The sequence below is a fragment of the Ailuropoda melanoleuca genome, chromosome 1, assembly GCF_002007445.2.
Source record: "Ailuropoda melanoleuca isolate Jingjing chromosome 1, ASM200744v2, whole genome shotgun sequence".
NCBI lineage: Eukaryota > Metazoa > Chordata > Mammalia > Carnivora > Ursidae > Ailuropoda > Ailuropoda melanoleuca.
The window spans coordinates 119,609,840-119,631,931 of record NC_048218.1 but is presented as its reverse complement, the minus strand read 5'-3'; the positions used below and the strand labels follow the sequence as shown (position 1 = coordinate 119,631,931).

The window sequence follows — 22,092 nt, the reverse complement described above, 5'->3', positions numbered from 1 at the left end:
GTAAGAATTATAATGAGATTTGATGAATCTATTTTAATTCTCTGGACCTTGCTTCTCCAGTCAGAACTAATAGGGAATAAAGCATTTATTATTAGAAATCTCAGTCTTCATTAAGATTCCTCCCATGCAGTTCTAATCTGGAGGTTAGTAATGCACACTTAAGTGCATGCCGATTTAGAACAAGGCTTTTTACCTAAAGAGTTAAAAATGAAATGCCTATTTGCCTTCAGTTTGGTAGACATTAGAGATGTGCATTTCAGGGACTAGCTATGAATGTGGCCCAGAGGCCCACACTCCTGTCCCTTCTAAGGTCACATGTACATTATGCAGTCATCAAACTGAAGTTGAATGAAAGAATGAGAACATAACCCCACTCCGTAAGAGGCAAATGAAACATGATGCGTTCTGAGTAATAATGGAGGGTTTCTCTTTTACAGTATGGGTATACTCGCAAAGGGGGACGCTACAGTTTTGTGGTACGCAGAGTGCTGAAGTAGAAGGTAAGCCCTCTTTATCGAAAAAAGCCTAGGTTCTTGGTCTCTGGAAACTTCCATGGGAATACTGTCTTCATCACAGACCTTGACACAAGCTAACAATCCAACATGCTTCGAGATCATTTAATGAAATGCAATCGATGAGTAAGGAAGAGTCTATAGGTAATACCATAGAATAAATAGATATACTTTAGAGTTAAAATAAATCACAAACTGGAGCTTAGGAAGTTAAATTAGTACCATCCATGTATAAAACTAGAAAACCAATTTGAAAGATGAATATGGTGCCTACTCAAATATTTCTTTTGGACACATTCAAAATTGAGTTTCTTCATTTAGAATAATTTCATTATCAGCCTAATTTAGGCCAGGCTAGTACGAATATAGCTATCCCAGCTAGATACACATCTTTTAGTGTTTAAATCAGCATCTGACTTTTATTATGGCATCTGCCTCACACAGAAATGTTTCACATTTACTAGGAGAGTCTAATTTCATCACAGGTTTTTTTTCTTTTCTTTTTTTAAATTTTATTTATTTATTTGACAGAGAGAGAGAGAGAGAGTGAGAGAGCGCACAAGCAGGAGGAGCAGCAGAGGGAGAGGGAGAAGCAGACTCCCCACTGAGCAGGGAGCCCAATGTGGAGCTCAATCCCAGGACCCCGGGATCGCGACCTGAGCCAAAGGCAGATGCTTAAGTGCTTAACCAACTGAGCCGCTCAGGCGCCCCTAGTTTTTCAGTGAAGAAATACATTCCACTTCCAAAGGGCTCCAAGGACTCCAGACTTATTGTCTACTTCCATATAATCCTCCGCGATAACCCTTCTCCACGGGTCTCAGGGATCACTGGCAGAGTTAAGAGTAACAGGACATTGAAGACAGAGATGATCCCTGGAACTCCTCTAATTTTTTAAATCACGAACTAGATACAGTGGCCATCTGATGCTAGGAAGCAACAAGTGTCCTGGTTGGTCCAGCTTCTCTCTGTTTTTCCCTCCAGGATGGGCTCTTACATAAGTCAGTTTCCACAAACAACAAATACTGTGGTTTTCGGGAGCCCTCAATTCTAGAATGTTCCCCATAGGGATTACTTACTCTCCTGTCTTTTAAGGTCATTAATCCCAAAAGAGAGAATTAGAGCCATAAAGCAGACTTGCTTCTTCTAACAACACACAAGCACTCTGTCCCTCAGATGACGGAAACCCAAGGATGCCCATTGTTGGCACATTTAGAAGACAAATGTTCATCTAAAACCAGTTTCTAATGGTTTCTGCCAATTGAGGACTCCTGAACAGTGGGTCGGAGAGACCAGCTAGATTCCAGTTGGGGCTCGGCCACTGCAGGTGCACATCTAAGGTAGTGATTTACAATTGTTTTTGCTTTTCCGTTGGAAAAATCTCCTATGATTTAAATTCTGGGTATGCTCTTTATGTTATATTTAACTAAATGCTATTTCAATTTTTTTTGGAAGGAAGATAGTATTTTAAGCACTTTCCCACCCTTTAATATACTCTTCCTAACCCCCTAATAACCAAGCAAACAGAGAAAGTCAGCATTTTGGAACGGTGATTTGGGATCCCCTCAACAGGGGAACAGCTAAAACACAAGGTGAATATTTTCAAGACAGCTGAAGGAGAAGCATCCCAGTTCTTCACTGATCATACACGGTTTCCTTCTGAAACACAAGCCTGAACATTCTTATTGTTCCAACACAGAGATCTCCGATCTGGCTTTCTGTTAATTGTTTTGTTTCTCTGTTCTAATAAAAAATTCTGACAAAGAAAAAGGAGGTTTCTTTTTATGTGATGAATGATAGGACATCTAAATTCCTACTTAATGACAATCAATTTACCGTATATTCAGGCAAATTAAAATTCCTTTAATTAGGTTTTACAAAGTAAAAGGGTAGCTTCATCCTTTATTTAGATAAAAACCGCCATTGCCTGACTGAACACATTCTCGTCAAATATAGAAGGTAATACAGGCTGACCTTCCAAGCATGCTCCCCTATTTTAATTCTTTGTTTGCAGATTTTTAAATAACTAATTTGCATAATAACACTGAACTTTTTTCCCCACAATCCCTAATTGAAATGTGGTTATGATGAATCTGAAATGTAAGCTCTTGGTTCTACAAAGCCAAACAAAACCCCTGCAGAAGACGGAACACGTTTCTTTTGCTTTGTGTGTGGTAATGAACTCCCCAAAGGAGACCATCGCAAGCTGGGATCCCGCGTAACTCAGCTGCGTTCGTGCATGGCCCTAAGAAGTTCGTAAACCAATCACCCTCTCTCCACTCCAAACCTGAAGTCTATATGAGAGAGCTGACCAGTCCAAACAGACTGGAGAAGAAAAAGCACGACCACCAGGAAAAAAAAAAACAACCAGACCCCAGCATAGACCCTACTCAAAGCAATAGGGTTGTCACAGTCAAAGGGTAGTGGCTTTCACTGATGGAGACCTCAGACGACGCCCCGGATTCACTTCCTGGCCCCCGGCAAACGGAACTGAAAGAATCTAAATAAACAAGAACACTCGGAAGTTCTGAACAGTGATATTTGTAGGCTCATTTGTCTATGTGTCTAGATAAGTGACCCAAAGGAATTACCATAAGCCTTGAGGGGTCCAAAAATAAGTGATATAAAAAGCATCAAAGGATGCCATTATCTTCTACTCTTATGCACTAAAAATAGCTCTTTCTGAATGGGAAACACTTTTTATTTTTCCTAGATAAAAGGTCTTAGTGAAATATAATTTTTAATGTAAAGAAAATAGACGAGGCAAAATAAATCCATGGAAAAAATGTAAAAACCAGGTCTAGGTTCTTTAGAAAATTAATTCTTAGGGGGTCCTAGATGGCTCAGTCAGTTAAATGTCCAACTATTGGTCTCGGCTCAGGTGTTGATCTCAGGGTTGTGGGATCGAGCCCTGAGTTGGGCTCTGTGCTCAGCAGGGAGTCTGCTTGAGATTCTCTCTCTCCCCCTCTCCCTATGCCCCTCCCCTCACTCACATGCGCGCTCTCTCTCTCTCAGATAAATAGATAAATCTTTGAAAAAAAAATAATTTTTAAAGTATAAAATCTAGAAAACCAAGGAGTGACTGGGTGAAGTAGGTCCATGTCATCAAACACCTTCCTTTGGTTTGTTCTCAGGACAATCAGGGCAGGAGAGTTCTTTGTGTGTCTGCCAAATTACGATCGCCTGCATCTTCCAGTTTCTTGGTATCCCAGAGCTCTCCATGAGGAGTCCCCGGACGGCCAGATGTGCAGAAGCTTCTTAGAAAACCAAGGAAAGTCGAGCACCAAATATTCTTCCTCCTTCTCTGGTTTCAAAAGTTAGACAGTCACCCTAATCTTTGCACCCTTCTCTATGACTCATGAGCTAGGACTATAGAGAAGAGCCCCCTCACTTACTGTCCATGGCGTGAAGATACTCCATGTGGATGGCCCCGGCGCCGGCAGTGGCGGCCGAGGGAATGATGTCCGCATAGGGGCTGCGCTGGCCAGCTAGCAGAGCCATCTGGTGGTAGTACTCCGCGGGGCTGACCCCGGCATGGGGGGCTAGAAGAGCAGACAAGCAAAGCATGGTGACTAGTCAGAAAAGGTCAACCAGAAACTTCTCTTGAGGCATCCCAAAGTCCATGGGCCATGCAGCCCACATCAGTAATTCCTTTTATGGCTCATTCTAGCAAAACTTCTTTAACTCAAACTGTGCTTTCCCCTGAAGTCTACTAGATAGCTTTTATTTGAAAATACAACTGAAGAAAAAGAATAGAAATATTAGCATGTATGATGAAATGTTTGAGGCTAGTTTAAAGAAAGAGCCAAGAATTCCAAAGGATTAAAATGTTTATATGTTCTCCTTCCCATGTGTGCCCCCCCCAATTAAATCACTTCTTAGATGAAATTGCTGTATGTTTGCATTTCTTACAGTGGTAGACAACTGAGACCACTGTGATGTCTTTCCGGACACACACTACCTCCGTAAGCTCCTGGCCGGAGTGCCCGAGTCAGCTCTCATTACCCGGAGGGCCCAGGGCTTACGAGTGGAAAACAGAGCGCAGCTGTAATAATGCACGACTGGGTGATAAGCTGCAATTTTGTGTTCCATAATTTTAAAGCTCTTTTCCCCCCCTTTTTTCACTACAAAATCAAAAAGGAAATATACCTATCAATCTGGAGCAATTTACTGGCAAGAGTCAGCTCTGTAAGAGTGGGGTTAATAATCTGTTTCCACGGCCAATTTATGTACAAAAGCAGCGAGCTACTGAAGCAGGTCTGAGGGTGGGCTCCAGATTCTCCAAGATCTGGATGCGAATCCCAGCTCCTCCTCTTACCACCCCAAAGGGCTGTCGGTGGCAATGAATGCGACAGTGTTCAGCCCATAGTGTTCCATCAATAAAAGTTAGCTTTACAATTATCATGGAGAAACATGGGCGTTCTAGCACAGGTCTGTGTATGTATATCTGTGTCCACCCTTTTTATACACGATAAAAATATCTAGATATAGATATACAGAAACCTGTTAGCCTACATGCAAGAGACATCTATGACTTGACTCTATTTGATTGATTATTAATTAGACTCTTGAAAGGCAGGAAGAGTAAGGCAGAAGAAGCCAATCAAAGAATGTTTTATTCATACTTATCATCAAATACTACGGAAAACAGATGACGAGAGGCTTTAACGCGAGGTTCCACTTCCCGCTGGCCCAAGGAAATTTCTGCAAGCCAAGCATAGCTCCAAGTCTGTCGTGAGCTGGCCTCCCTTAGCCCTCTCTCCCCCTGTTCTCCTGTGTCGTCATTTCCGCAAACGCCCAAGTACTCCATGGAGACAACGCTCTGTTTTTCCCCATTGTAACACCAAATCCAAAACAGGAGAACTAACTTGGGTCTGACTCTCTTACTAAGTTTCATTTCTGTAACGCGAGTCGCGTCCAAATGGCACAACGTATCCCTGAGGTACCTCGTAACTGTATCCGCAACGCTGAATCAGAAAGAGATGAGAGGACAGCTACTGAGGCAGCGCACCTGCTTCTGGAAGTAAAACTGAGTAGGGATTTACTGAGAAATCCCACATGGCTTCCCACCTCTGCCCACCAGGCCCAGGCAGCCCCGGGAAGGGTCCGCAGGGAGAAGGTGGACGGCGTGGGGTCACATTGCTCAGTGAGATGGACTGCACGGGGGTGGTTGTGACATAAGCCCCAGCGACGAGTGGGCTGCTGTAGAGAGCTAATAATCTGCTCTTTCTAATTAATATGGCTTATGCAATTCTGGCCCTTAATTCAGATTCCAGCAACTGCGGGCAAGTGAGTTTGCCTATGTGTGCATGAGATGGGAAATGCTCTTCCTGCATCAAAGGAGTGTTTTATAATTTGACAGTTATGGGATACACAGCTCTAATGAGTCTTGTGAAAAGTAATTAATTGGGAAGCTAATAGAATCAACAGGAATTTGACCCTGGAGAGCTTAAAATGAGCATCAAGTATAATAAAATTAAAGTCAAAGTTTGTTTCTTTTCCCATCGCATCCCTCTTCCAGTTTTCATGGGCATGGCCAAGGCTAGAGGGCACGTGCAACAGACCTAGACCACCCTGTTCTGTAAGACTGGCTACTCAGAGCGTGGGCCATGGACCAAAGCCCTGACATCACCTGCCAGCTTTCCCGTGTGCAGATCTCCGCATCCCCCCAGACCCGCCCCACACAGAATCACGATTTATCGTCATTCCTGGGTGGTGCACGCGCGCAGTGGGATCTGAGAAGTGCTGGTCTAAGACACATCTGTATAAACACGCCTCTCAGATGTGCAGAACAGAAAAGTCTTCACTGGAAGGTGAGCAAAATGGCTGGTTATGCAGGCATGCTGTGTGAACGGCAGCTGGGCCCGACCAAGAGGATGTGGGCTCCAGACTCAATAGTGCATAGGAGCAAGGTGTCCGGAGTCAGTGAGTTCGGGCTTTGAGTTCCATCCCTGCCGCCCAGTAGCCAGTGGGCCACGTTGCAAGTTCCTTGGCCCCACCGCTCACTGCTCTGCTCAGCCAGTAATAGATGGTAACCCCCCCAAGGAGGTGTCCTACGTTGACACGAAGCATGCTCTTAAAGCACCTAGCACAGCATCTGGCACGTGGGAAACATCAGAGCTGCTCCAACCACGTTCCAGGTGGGGGGGGTGGGCACGAGGAGGGAAGCGAACGGGCTGGTCGGGAACTGACTCACCGTCTGTGGGGCTGAGCCCCCGAGCTGCCGAGATCACGGAGAGGGACGGGCTGTGAAGAGAGCGGATGTAGTCCATGTAGGGGTTGATGTAGGGGTGCGGAGGGCTGAAGGGGGGCTCAGAGGCTGCAGCGGGGTTCCGGTGCGGGGAGATCCTGATGAAGGGCAGGTCTGAATACGTTGGGCTACTAGATAAAGCAGAAGGCCTGGGTGAAAAAGAAAAGCAGACACAAGAGGTCTGGGTGAGACAAATGATCTCCACAGGCAGGGGCTGTCTGTGAGGAAAATGAGAAGGATTTTAAGTGAACTCAAGGTGCCTTGGGTAAAAGACATGAGGCATATATGTGTCCAGTACAATGACCTTAAAATCATGGTGACAAAGGCAGGCAGAATGGTAGTACACAATTATCTGGGCAACGAAAACGAGCCTCTGAGAAATTTCATGGCACTCTGAATACAGAAAAATAAAGGTTGGCCTTTGACTTTCCTGATGACAAGAAATTCTAAACCATGGGCATCTGAGTTTTAAGTAGTTCTGCGACTATATGTTCCATTTGACCCGAATATTAGTTTCACCACTGAAAACTTACCTTTTACCCTCATGGTGTTGCACTAAAAAAGAAAGAATTGCAAATGCATGTGGTCATGGCCACAGCAGAGTTGCCCATAAAGGAAGGATGCTAACTGCCAAAGTCTGCAAGAAATGTGCCGTCAGACACTCTATGTCCGGCTTGAACCTTTACTGCCAGGGTCTTGCAGTGGGAGGTGAGACCAGTTTCACAGACCTGGGCCTCCCCGTTTGGAAGACAGCCCCTCCTGTCTGTGAGCCAGCCCTGACCGCGCCCTTCCCCCTCCACTCATCTTTCAAGTGGCACCTGATCAGCTGCGTCCAGGAATTAAGCCCTCCTGGGGCTACGAAGTTGGAAGAGAAGGGGGTTCGATCGAGCTTGTGCCTTGGTTTTAACGAGCTGATGACGTTAAATTCTGAAACACACCTAGCCCACCATACCTTGACTCACTCCGGGATTCCTTCCCTGGGGACCGCTGCTTCCAGAGCGGCCAGTGTGTGTAGCCACCCCACCGCCCCCCTCAACCGCCTTGTTTCTTCTCTAATAGAAAATGTGTTGTGTGGATAATCCAGTGAACTGCCTCGGCTTCCTCTTTCACAGAGGGGATGGCCACAGCGACGGAGGGGCCGTGATCGAGACAGATCTACCCAGCAGGGCGAATTCCTCTTACGCCGCTGGCTTTGGGCGCAAAGGAAAGGGAGGGGAGACGCATTTTCTCATCACGCCTCTTTGGTGCTGGCCCCCATCACCCTGTCATAACATAATCTCGGGAGCAGCCAGCCCTACAAGTGCACAGCGCGGATCAGATCCTGCATGTCCCCTCAGTAGAAAATAAGAGGTGGAATTATTGGGGTGGGGGGTTGCTCCCGTGCTCTTTCTTCCTCTTTTTCACTCTGAACTAAAAAAAAAAAAAAAAAAAAAAAAAAAAAATGCTTTTTATTTGGTATTCAGATGCCACTTTTGGTGAAGTAAAATAAAAATCCAGAGTTTTCTAAATTTACATGTGGGCAGAATGAGCCCTGGGCACCTGAAAACAGATATTTCTTCTCAAAACAACTTGAGGCTTTCCACACCCACTCAGATATTAGTAAAATGACTTACACTGAAATAGAAATCGGCACAGCCTGTTAGCCTATCCTATTATTTAGCTCTTTATGGCAAAACACGTTAGTGCTGTGTTGTTGGTTTAGTCCTAAGTTCCACTTAGACATGTTGCTGCTCTAAACCATGGGATGCCCTAGGTCCTTAATTCACGTTCGACTGGAAAGGAAGCTCAGTCTTTCCCATCCGATTCCAAAGTAATCACTACAAACACAAACTTATTTGTAGATTTATGATGAGAGATCAGCATGGCAGAAAGGTGGAAAAGTGGACATTTCCAGAAATCTATGAGACGCTAGCTCCCAGACAGGCTCGTCGTATGATCCGCAACAGCACGGACTCAACATCAGTGAGGGCAGTGGCACACCTTACTGGGTTTTTGATTCCTTTTAGATAAAAATTGTGACCTGTAATTTTTCTGAAATCCCAGAATCGACAAGGGTAGTAATAATATTCCTAGAGGCTGAGAGTCCATCTTGAAGAATCATGCACAGGGAGAAAAAAAAATCAGCATCCAGAACAACATGAAAATTAACAGAGGTGGGGCTGGCAGTCACCAATCCCAAAGAAACAAGGACGCCAGGAGACAGGCGAGCCTTTCCTCCTCTCACAGGTCCCAGGATGTCTGACGCGTGCACCGGCCTCACTTTGCTTGGCCAATTCCCACAAGAGGACTGGAGGTAACTATTCTAGGAGCAGCCACAAGTGAGCAATTGACCTGGTCACAGCGTCCCCACAGGACGCCAGCCCCGTCCGCCCTTTGCACTACAGGAAGAAGCGACAGCAGAGAAGAGGGCTGGCTCCTCGTGGAGGTGAAGTCAGGAACCTTCACCCACTCTGGTGAACATCACATTCATGCGTGCCCCTTCCAGAGAGATGATGCTGAGGGGATAGGGGCCCTCTATTTTCAAAAAATGGGGCAGGACATGCCTTCAGAGAGGAATGCAAATAAGAAAGCTCTAGGTAAATTAATTGCCCTAAAATAACAAACCATCAATTACTCAAAGGCCAGCCATCCCCAGGATACAAACAAGAAAATGCCTAATAAGTGAGGGGGCCATCAGAAATTCTGGAGACAGGTGAGTCAGACCCCAGAGCAGGGGTACCAGGGAAGCGTATGGGCACTGAGGGGAATGGATGTGGGCCGCAGCTAGCTGTGTGACGTCACCTGCAATGCCCGCCCTCTCCTACTCCGTAACGGTACAATCGGGAGGATTCCTACCTCCTGGGAGGCTTGGCAAGTTAATCTAAATCAAACCCCATGTACTGAGCCTGGCATCAAATAAATGCTCAATGCGTGCCCACATACACACATATTACACTAACATGTTCTACTCCTAACATATACACATATATAACACAGACATCTGTGCATATAAATAAACACACATGCATGTTAGGGATGGCAAATACAGCGTACTATGTGATTCTCAAACACTGAAATACTGGAACCCTCTTTTCAAAGCAAATTCTATGGTGGAAGCATTCTTGTCTGTTTTGCTCCCCAACCTGACAGAGCCCTGGAAACACCTCCTTGGATTTCCAGGTAAAATCATAAAACCACACGAGGTGGTTAAAACTCAGGGGGCACCTGGGTGGCTCAGTCATTAAGCATCTGCCTTCGGCTCAGGTCACGATCCCAGGGTCCTGGGATCGAGTCCCGTATCAGGCTCCTTGCTCAGCGGGAAGCCTGCTTCTCCCTCTTCCACTGCCTCTGCTGATGTTCCCTCTCTGGCTGTCTCTCTCTGTCCAATAAATAAATAAAATCTTTAAAAACAAACAAACAAACAAACAAAAAATACGAACTCAGGAAGCAAATGCAGGAGCCTTGAAAAGAACTGGATCCGAACATAGCCTGTCACTGACTCTGTCACTCAAGATAAGTTGCCTTATACATAAAACGGAACACAGTGGCTCCCTCCCGGGGCTGCCCCCACTGAGGCGCACGGGGCACCCAGTAACCGTGGTGCTGGATGTTCTCGGTGGTTGTCAGAACGTCCAACAAGACTGGTTTGTGTGCGTGACTCTACACTCACCAAAGAAACCTCCAAATGCCAAGACTTTCGGAAACTTGTTTCCAATTTCCTTGCTGTTCCAAATTCTTGACATCTAAGTCATCTATCAGTTATGTTGTTTTAAACAGTAAGGCCAATCTGAGAGGGCAGGTCAAGTTCTTTAAATATAACAGGTAGATGTGTTCACTGTTGTACGGAAGTCCCGTTGAAGACAGTGACCGGAGGGATGGGTTATGTCAAAGGAAGACGAGGTGGGAGGGGTGGAAAAGGCACCCACAAAATTTTCCATACAAATAACATAGGTCATTTCACAAACCATCATGAACTTGACCTGGTAAATATATTTGCCAAGCTCACTAAAAATCTTCGCTGATGATTACGGTACTACCAGGAAAAGAAATGAGAGGCGTCTCTCTCGGTTTGTATTTTTAGTAGATACACAGAGATGGAACTGAGATGGCCTTCTGTGCCTTTCTCTGCCTTCGTAGCTTTCTGCTCTCTCCCGGTTCTGGGGTCATACGTGACCTGGTCACTGAACGTGTGTCAGGTCACGTGTGTCACTGAACGTGGCACAAACCACAGAGAGAAAAACCAACCCAAGAAACAAACAGACATTCTGGGAAGAACACTGACATGTCACACTGCACCACAAACAGGGATTCCGTGCGATGTAAGTTGTAGCCAGAGTATAGAAATGTGCCTGTGACCCTCCAAACTAAATCATACAAGCTACTGTCCGGGAAGCAGATGTCCAAGCTGCAGAGCGTTGTCAGGACGCAGCGGAGGACAGCAGCTGATGTCATGCGCGCCAGGCCCGGCATCCCACTCAGGGACGACGCCCCCTGTACTATTTCCACCCATCTGTTCTTCCAACGCCTAGAGACCCAGGGAATGGCTGTCCTGTGGTCTCTGTGCCGCACAACAGCGAAATGAAGTTCAGTTCCAGACAAGAAAGAAGGTGGGGATCATTTTGGTATTCTCCCAAAAGACAATAAAGCAATATAAAGTTGTGTTTGTGGAGATAATTTGACTTCAGATTAATTTTTTTTACAAGGTCATGAAAATAGATTACAACGAAAAGAGTAGAGGATTCTTATTAGAGCATTTTTTAACAGGACACCACGGTAAACTAACAAAACAAAAACACATATTGCAGAGAATAACTGGACTTCTTAGTTAGAATGAAATATCATTATATAATCTAATTTGTTACTGCCTTTTCATCTATCTTATTGGGTTACTAAAATGCCAAGATTAAAATCACAGTATTTAATCAACTGCATTACCCATTATGAGAGCATTAAACCAGGTTTATATACTGGATTATTACAATTGCTTTCACATGGCTCGGGACACTGGAAAGGTACACTTGCCCCTTGCATCTTTGCACGAGGGCTCCAACTACCTGAGGACTGAAATGTTGGGGTTTTTTACATAACAAGTTTGTTTTCTGTCTAATTTTGTTCTTTGTCTAACAAGTCGATACTCTTCATATTCAAGAAGTGGCCTACCAGAGAACAAAGGGGAGTTATCCCTTATAATGTATTTTTAACCAACCAATTAATTATTCAATAAGCACAATTTTAATAAATCAAAATGTATTATAAAAATTAGCTTTCCATCCAGTGACAGAAACAAATAACAAAAACGTCCATGGCTAATACGCTAGACATGGCCAGAAATCTGCACAATCCTGGACTTCATCTTTTCATCTCTTCAAGGACAGCTTCCAGATAACCTCTGCCCGAGAAGCATCCTGTGACCCTGAAATGTACAGACGATCATGCCGGCTACTTTCCATTTGCCAGCCTTACCCCAACCACTGCACGCCCAGGAAGGCTGGTCTGTACGGCCTGAATCAGCAAGCTTGCCCTCCTTCTGGCGACTAGGGATGAGACGCACAGGCGGGAGCTGGCGGTGGAGGGAAGAGCCAAGGCACTGACTCCGCTCACCTCCTCTCGCTGGCTGGAGCTCTGCTTGGTGGCACTCCAATCCCCACGACCACAGCTGCGCAAGCGTGACCCCTTCCGAGGATCTAGCCTCCGCTGAGTCACTTTTCCCTCCACTTGCACCTTCGGATCAGGGCTGGTCACCGCTTCTAACTTCTGCTAGTCCCGGAGGCTCTACTATCACTTTGGGGGCCTTTCACCTGGTCCATCCCAGTGTGAACACCTGCTCCACTGAACTGCCACAGCCCTAGCTGAGAAGATGGTTCCGTTTCCGTCCCAACGCCATCATCGCTACAGCTAAAGAACGTTTCCCGCGTAGGTGTAACTGACTCCAGTGTTTTACAAACTTACCATTTGAATGGTAATTAACTTACCATACAAACTGGACTGGATTTCAGTTTTTAACAGCTACATGCATAACTACACTGATGAACACCTCAATGAACATATCATTAATTACCATGACCTGTGGATTCTTTCTCTTTCTAGGGGGAGGGGGAGATGGGGGGGAGGCCACGGGGGAGGCCAGCTAGGACCAGTGAGGGGTCCAGGGGCATTCCTGTCTCAGTGCTCCCCTCCATCCCCTAGTTCTCCCTGCACGCTCACACACACACACACACACACACACACACACACACACAAGGTTGCAAGCCCTAAGACAGATTTGTTGCTGGGTGCACCAGATCTTTCAAAGTCTTCTTTGCTCCAAGCTCTTTAGGCCTGGATGGAAACGAAGAAGTGCCAGTGGTTAACTGTCACCAAGAAATTATGCACAGAGCGCTGAGCCTGCTGCCTGTCCCGTGGGAAGTTCTCAGTAAACATCGGCCCCTACGACCAACACCTTCCTCACTGCTGCTGTCACTACTAGAGCTCTGGGTCAGGTAAGGCCAAGGTCACCCAGCTTTCGTGGCCTCCTTGTGTACTGACTTCTTAGGAGCCTACAGGGAGGGGCTGTTCTGCAGCCAGGGCGAGTCAACTATTCGACACCCGGGTATCGTTTAGAAGCACCCCACCTCGCCTCTTTCAACACAGCAAAGAAACTACTGACTTTACTCGACCACAGTAAAATGTACAGGATTTCTTCTTTCTAAAAGTAAACTCAAGGGGCATGGTGATTCTTGGTTTTAGTTCAAAAAGTCATTGCTATGAGAAAAGAAAAAAAAAAGGGGGGGTGGCAAAAATTTCCAAGTCTGATTTCTCTGACACTCCTGCCAATTTGCCATTCATTCTAACAGACTTTATTTTTTGGAATCTAATGAATTACCAGTTCTATCCAAAAGCAGCATTTAAAGTGGCAAAATAGCGTTCTTTTCCAAAAAGAAAACACACAGCAAAACAGAAAGATACTGGAACATAATAAATAGTGTGGGTGACTCGGCACAGGCCTAAGTTCCATGAACTAACAGCATCTAGAAAAACCCTGGGCCTTGTGGCATTTGCTCGTCCAGCTGTTAGGTTTTCTAATAACGTAGAGTCCTATCAACCATGACACCCTTTGGGAGGAACTTTTGGGTTTGAACCATGATACCCACCAGATGTAAAGAAAAAGGACCATAAAGTACATACAAGAAATTCAATTAGAACTGCTGGATTTAACCAACTCAACAAACAAGTCTGTGCTTATATCATTTACCTGGAAATTTCAACAACGGAAGGTGAAGAGATATTTTAAAAATCTCGAGACCCCTAAGCCAGGATCTGTTATTTAAGTGAGAGGTCACGGAGCAGGCGGCTTTAGATACTGCGTGAAAATAACTACAAAGAGGAAGTGAGGTTCTAACAGTTTAATCCTCGCATCACGTGGAGTCCTCTTGCAAGCGGTATGGGGGAGATTTACACCAAGACAAGGGTGCATCTGGAATTGTGAGCCAAGAAGAGGATGAGGCTTCTGTTTTAGTTTCTGTTTTGACGGGCTGCTTCAAGAACCAGCTAGAATATCCCTTCCCAGCAGCCATCTGGCATGCCGAACTTAGCTGGGTCTTTCACTAGCCAGTGTGGACATTTCCCATAATCCATCACCATCACAATCCTCATAATAATTACGACTGACTAGAATGTTTTCAGGGTTGTCCCTCAGGATCCTTGGCTCATACTTTCCGTCGTTCTTGAAATTATCCTTATTTTAAGGGATGGTAGGGACGTCCACCAAGGAGCTCTTACTAATGATCTTAAAGGCTTTCCTCCAGAATAAAATCCCCAAGACTTGCTAGGGCCCTCTGGCCTGGTAAAGGTAAAATGGGCCCTCTTTATTTGGCAGACGATTTAGATTTAACTGGCAGTGGACATGGTAGGACTCTACTACGTGCTAAGACTTTGTATCCCAGTACACTTCTCAATATTCCAGAATTTTAACCCCTGGGAAGGTATCAAACTTTTCAAAAATAAATTAAATATGGCAAAGGAATATATCTAACGTACAGGGGAACAATTTGTCTATATTACTCTATAGAAAGGAAGCATTAACTTCCATGTAAGGAGATAAGAACCTCCCTGAGGCTCTGGCTCTCCTGGCTTCAGAGCACGTTGCCCCAGGCATCCGGGCAACACCACAGAAACATGGACAAGGCCCACAAGGTCTCCCCCTGCCTCCCCTTCTTCCCGGCGGATGCCACAGTGAGGCCAGATTGAAGGGAACAGAAGCGTCTAAATGACGTGCTGGAATTACTTGATATTATTACCCTTAGAGAACAGGTGCCTAGGACCACAGGCTTACTGCTAACAGCCCCTTGGGCTTTACTTGGCTCACTGGTAAAATGTGAGCCTTCGGCATTCCACCCACCAGGTTTAAAGTCTCTTTGGTCCTACCATCCAAATTTTTCTACGATTCAAATCGTTTGTCCCTATCTGCCACTGTTTCGCTCTGACGTCTAATGTTATAACGCCTGTTACTTGAATAAAGTTTGGCTGAAAATTTAGGGACTCTTTACTTAAGTGTCTCACAAATGAGATCTCATTTTCTTTCCTTTCTCCCTGTCTGGAATGGCATTTTCCATCACCACGGCGACTAATGTCCCCCCTGGGCCGCTCTGGACTTCAACTTTGATATTACTCCCAGGAGAAATGAAAAGGGTCTGGTTTTATGCTGATTGGATTTGGATGGTGATTGATTAGAAAAAAGTGGGACCACATAGCCACGCCAAAGGCTCAGAACTGAGCCACAGCTTAAACACTAAAGGAGCTTTTTTACTGGTGAGTTCACAGCTATTAGCTATTTTTATATTAACAACACTTTTCCCATCCAGGTTTGTGCATTTTATCTTTATTCTTTCAAATCCTGAAATTGCTTGGATAAGAGGGAGGGTTTATATATTATACACACACAGACACACACACACAGACGCACACACATTTCTAAGAGCAGCCTGAACTTTTAGGGGAAATTGAAGAGGCTTTGTGTCAAGTACAGCTAAATCCAGCCTTTCCATATCAAACCTCTGCTAGAAAATTACTCTGCAGATGATAAGGCAGGAAGATATAATAAAAAGTGACTCTACTCAATTTACACTGCAATATTGGTATGACTGAATATTTTTCATTCAGGTGCCTGATAAAATCGCTAAACTGTATTGCAGATAAATAAAGGAGGCTTCTGTCAAGAATAAACACCATTAATCATGAAGTCTTACCCTCGGAAAGCCTGCGCTATGCTTCTGCACAAATACACCAATAGAACCAGCCCGCCGCATATGCTTCCCTCCTTTATACTGTTCCAGGCTGAAGCTGTCCTCCCTTGCATTTTGTAGGATTTAGGGAGCAATAGCATTTCCCAAATATTGTCTACATTTTAACGTTACAGTCCTGCAACTAGGTCCATTATTATAACACTTAGGAAAAATTGGCGGTGCTCTCGGCAGGGGGGAAAACTAACTTGATGATGAAATAGTTTTTTCCTGCTGACTACAACCTACAGCCAGAATATAGGTGCTATATACGGGATATACCGTATTTCATCAAAGCAAAGAGGCTATTGGTCTAAAGACGCAACATTATTGTAGGTCCCACTAAGAATGACGATACGTATCACTTTCTATTTCTGCGTTAAACTTACCGTAAGAGGTCTCTGAGACGTATTCACACATACGTGTTATCAGGCATCACTCCAGCACTTGCACAAAAAAGGAAAATATAAGGCAAAATAATTTCGTTCAGAGATCCCCAAAACCTCCTCATGACCACCTCTTCACCAACGGCGACTGTGAAACACTGCAGATTGTAAGATACTTTCCAATTTCCGAGGCGGGAAAAGGATGTACAACGTAGAGTAAACTTAAATAGGGTAATAGAACCGATACGTATTGGGTAATTCTGCCATTTGTCAAACACCTGTGCCATGACTGGTTTAAATGTTCTTATAACGAGAACATGGAGTTCTTGATATAAAATGGGATTGGATAATGAAATTGGGCTTGCGTAGGACAGATACCTAAATACCTAAGCTGGGTTCAAACCCAGTTTTTTTTTAAGATTTTATTTATTTATTTGACAGAGAGAGAGGCAGCAAGAGAGGGAACACCAGCAGGGGGAGTGGGAGAGGGAGAAGCAGGCTTCCTGCTGAGCAGGGAGCCCGATGCAGGGCTCGATCCCAGAATGCTGGGATCATGACCTGAGCCGAAGGCAGACACTTAAGGACTGAGCCACCCAGGTGCCCCCAAACCCAGTCTTAGCACAAAGGAAAACTACCCCAAACCAAACATAAACATGTGGATATATGCTTAAGTACATTTATATTTTGACATTATTGAGGCACTTACTAGAACCAACGGTATGGCTTTCCAGTGACCTCTTCGTTCCAAAGGCAACCTGTCTGAATTTATATTCAAATGGCTCTCTGTGCACCTGGCACAGGGAGGTGCAAAGCATTACTTGGCCAGTAGGAGAAAGAGGGAGGGAGCCATGCTCTGGGAGTGGGCCAGATTCTCTCAGCAGGTCTTCCCATAAGGAAAGAGAGGCAGGAGACAAAAATGACATGAGGACATATACATATTAAGGCCACGATGTTTTCATATTCTGGTCCTATTCTAAGTGCCCACACGCAAGGGGAAAACAATGAACCAACCTAAACTTGCCCATAACTATGGGATGTTAAGAAGGAATCTGACAGATCATTTATTCCAACAATTTTATTTCACAGATGAAAACAAAGAGGCCCAGAGAGGTCAGGGAAGGTGTTCAAGGGTCCAGTTCATTTGTGGCAGAGTGGAGAATGGAGCTTAACTGAGGTCTACATATACTTTGAAAATAGCTTATAAACTGGTTTTAAGAAGAGGGTCATCAGAAGCCATATGCCAAAGGAGTTCCATTTGAATATTCAGAAAATTGCACTTTGAAATCCAAGAAAACAGCATTATCACGGGTTAATGTTACCAACGTTGTATTGGGGTGCGCTCAGAGGTGATTACTGAGTGAAACGGTAATCCGGTCCTACTCATGAGAGACGTCTAATCGTGTCACACAGGAAGTATCATGCCAGCTGTTTCAGCTCATCAGGGGCTCTGTTTTCCGAGCCCACTCCAAAGAGAAAGTGCCTCTTCTAGCCAAAAGAGGTTTAACTTCCACCCTCCCGACAAATCCTCCCTGTCTGAGCAAGAACCTCGATCCCACAGACTGAATGCATTTCTTTGCCAAAGAGAAGGCTGCTGAGGGCCCCTCACAGAAAGTTCGTGGCCCACAGTGTTCCACCCATTCCAGGGCTCACAAAGGTCAGACACCAAGAGGCCAGTTCAACCAGGCCCAGCAAACAGAGGAGCAGATCCGCAGGAATCAGAACCCCACCCTGGCCACACTGTCTGGGGCCTTCCCCAGCCTGTGAAGGAGGAGCTCCCGTGCGTAGAGGTATTAATACCGCATACAATTCTCATCACACATTGTTTATGTTCAATCACTTCCAACAAATTCTTGGGTCCTTTTTGGGAAGTTCCAAGTCAAAACTACTTCCAGACACACGATCAAGAAATGCAGGCTCCCAGTTAGGGACAGCATACCCCACCTGCTTGTTAGAGTCAAGAAGTTTATGCGTTAAAAAATGGATTCGTACAGAACCCATGTACACCCAATGGGTGAACAGATCCCTGATAGAATTTTATTTTTTTAAAGATTTATTTGTTGGAGAGAGAGCACGAGCCAGGGACTGGGGGGGGGAAGGGTGGAGGGAGAGGGAGAAGCAGACTCCCTGCTGAGCAGGGAGCCCAACGCCAACACGGGGCTCGATCCCAGGAACCCGGGATCTGACCTGAGCAGAAGGCAGACGCTTCACCACATGAGCCAATCAGGCGCCCCTTGAATTTTGTTTTAAGAGAACTGGATTTTATTCAGTGGTATCACAGTGTTTTACCATTACCTGTAATGAAGGTATAACTCATTAAACAAACGTTTAATCTGTATAACAGAGTTTTAAGAAAACATAATTTGTAAGTCTGCTAATTGTTCGTCTCTGTCTCAGTCATAAACTGTACCTCAGAAAATGATACATATTTGCCCAGGAAAATATAATGGCCAGGATTAAGATATCTGAATAATTTTTACTATTGTTCATTCTTTCTACACAGATGGAATGCATTTTATGCAAATGATCATGAAATTCCTCCAAAATGTAAATTTAGCTTAAATGGTGCTAAGGGGCTCTCAGGCGCTCCCAGCGCAGGACGATTTCTGTCACTGAACAGGGACNAGATGGAATGCATTTTATGCAAATGATCATGAAATTCCTCCAAAATGTAAATTTAGCTTAAATGGTGCTAAGCGGCTCTCAGGCGCTCCCAGCGCAGGACGATTTCTGTCACTGAACAGGGACATGAACACCATGCCCTGAACTGCCAGACCTACCTCCTTCCACAGCCTCACTCACACTGAAAGGAAGCCAAACGACCAGGAGCGTCCTTCCGTGATTTTAAGCCTAGTGATGGTTCAACAGCAGCTATGTTGATATCCTGCAGGGTGAAGCGTCCCCTTCCCACTAATGAGGTGACCAGTGTCTTTAGGTCTCTGTGTGAGGGGCACTTAGTAAGCACCCTGCTTGGCAGAGACCCACGGCAGGTGGAACCGAGGGACTAATCACACAGGCTGCAACCAAATGGGCTGGAAGAATCTGGAGACTTGTGGCTCCGAGGAATGTAATTCATGCAGAAAAGCGTTGTCAGAGCAAGGCCAGGGAACCTCGTGGGAAGAAAGCAAAATAAACAGTTCAACAAAGAAAACAAAGAAGGGCCAATAGCCTTTTCTAAAGCTTGAGTACATTGAGCCTTCAGTGGGGACCTCGGACAAAGGCCTCATCAAAGAACGCCCTTGCAAAGCAAACAGACCAAGAAGGATGTTTCTTTCCGATACACTTGGAGGGGGAAGGGGTAGACTCCACTTCTCATTCCTTGCGGTGCAGCTTCCACAGACCTTCCCCTCCTCCCAACAAACGGAGAAACAGCACACCACAATAACCAAACTAACCGAAGAGTCCTATATCTGCCTGGGTCAAAAGATGGGGAAGGCGGGGAGGTTAGCCCACATTCCATATGGTGCAACGTATCTTCTGATTGTTCTCCGGATCACCGGAAGGCCTTCGCCAGTGCACGAGCTGCCCAGCTCGGACCCACACAGCCTGTGAGCCACATTCTAGAGGATGAGGACAGACTGGCAACACGCTCAAGGACTCCAGGTAGAAAATCCTCTTGCATGGACATAGGACATTTGCAGGACATTCGCAGCCAGCTAACTCTCCGACAGGAGAGAAGCCCTCCACAGGCTTCAAGCTGCCTTTTACAGGAAGCTGGACCCCTGCTTTCAGCCCCCACCCCCACCACTCCTGATTTCCACTGAAAGGCTGACGTGGATTGTCCGTCTCTCAATACCCATAACTACAGGTATCGCTGTGTCCTGAAATCCGGAGGCCGAGGTGACCAGATTTTGATCATTAAAACAAGATTAAAATACTTTAGACTGACCTTCTCTTCCCCTCTTGACTACTTCCATTAAGATAGAAGATCATGCGGACTAATCCCAAGGACAAACTGAAACTTCCACACAGAGAAGGGGCAGAAGTGAGCTCTGTGTGTGTGAGTAATACAGAGTATATATGATACGTATAGTAAAATAACGAAGATACATAGAATACTTACTTTAAAAAATAAATCCAATAAACATATTCGGTAACATAAACAATACATTCCAATGCATAGTTGTTGTTTTTTTTTTTAAGATTTTTATTTATTTATTCGACAGAGATAGAGACAGCCAGCGAGAGAGGGAACACAAGCAGGGGGAGTGGGAGGGGGAGAAGATGGCTCATAGTGGAGGAGCCCGATGCGGGGCTCGATCCCATAACGCCAGGATCATGCCCTGAGCCGAAGGCAGACGCTTAACCGCTGTTAAGCGGGACTTGAACAATGCAGGTTTGAGATGTGCAGACTGACTTACACCCAGATTGTTTTGGTAAAATAGTACAGCACTGTAAATGTATTTTCTCTTGTGATTTTCTTAGTAACATTTTCTTTTCTCTACTTTACTTTATTGTAAGAATACAGTATGGAACACAGACAACATAAAAAATACCTGTTAACTGTTTATGTTATTGTTAAGACTTCTGGTCAACAGCAGGCCAGTTAGCGATTAGGTTTTCAGGGAGTCAACAGTTATACACAGATTTTCGATTGCTATGGTTGGGGGGGGTCGGTGTCCCTAACCCCCACATTGTTCAAGGGCCAATTGTAATTCTAACATTAGCCTGTTCTATCCCAGGCAGATATGAGAAATCTTTTAAAATCAGAGCCCCTTTTAAAGCTCCAATAGCCTTTGTTACTGATTGACAATTTTGAATTTGTGTCTGAAAACTTTCACTGGTTTGCATGGTTTGTGTTGAAAACAATGTAGGCTAGGAATATGGGAATTTTGTTCTATGGGAGAGCCAGAGACTCCACTGAATAGAGGTGAGAAGCATTTTAGTGAGCCTGGAATGCTTTCTTTGGTCTTAAAAATGTAAATCATATTCAAGCAACATGGTTGGGTGGTTTGTTTTGCAAATGAGGCAGATCATTTAACTGCCAGCGCCTCCCCCCTGCTAGTCCCTCTATAATAGAGATGCTGTTCATTTCTGATGAACTTGGCAATATTTGGATACTATCTGAATGTAGTGAGAAGAGGATTGGTGGTTCTCTGGTTAGGGCCTAGCTCATTCCCAGGCGGCAGGAGACACACATCAGACTTGTCAGGCCCTGGGGACCACTTCATGTGCGCGGTTAACGTAATTCCTTCAGGCAGAGCTCTGACTACGTGGGGGTGACGGGGCCTGGGAAGGACGGGGCTCCTTAGGACCAGATCACAGGTAAGACTAGTGACCAGAGCTGCAGGGTTCTCAGAGGCGAACCTGTAAAAGAATTCCTCCAATTGCAACTCTGCACACACACAATTCACTTTGATATTCGTTTAGATCATTGGATTGAGGCTAAACTTCCTATATTCCCTCTGAACAGTCCCAACCAAGAACTTTCTAAGGAATCTGTAATCTCTCCAAAGCTACCTAAGAAAGTTTTAAATATCTATGACTTATAAACATGGAAGAAGCTATATAACCTAGAATATTAAGTGATCGGATTTCAGAGAAGCTATGGGTTTAGATTACAGACCTTTGTTTTTTTCTTTCCTGGCCATGCACTCTAATGCCCTAAAGGCAGTTTCTGCCACCTCTTACCCTTGTCTCTACATTCTTTTCTTCCTCTGTGTGTGTGGAGAGAGAGAGACGGAAAGGAGGGGAGAGGCAGAGGTGTGGGGGAG

General features: G+C 45.1%; 1 protein-coding gene across 1 annotated transcript in view; it reads right to left on the bottom strand.

The window, feature by feature from the left end:
* The window catches only part of GLI3 (GLI family zinc finger 3), a 278,170-nt gene that overhangs the window by 92,489 nt on the left and 163,589 nt on the right, over window positions 1-22,092 (bottom strand). Inside the window, exons 5-6 of the mRNA XM_002914138.4 lie at window positions 6,706-6,908; window positions 3,905-4,051 (exon numbers count right to left, since the gene is read on the bottom strand). Coding sequence (XP_002914184.2) covers window positions 3,905-4,051; window positions 6,706-6,908 — 350 coding nt within the window. The remainder of the gene's footprint in view (window positions 1-3,904; window positions 4,052-6,705; window positions 6,909-22,092) is intronic.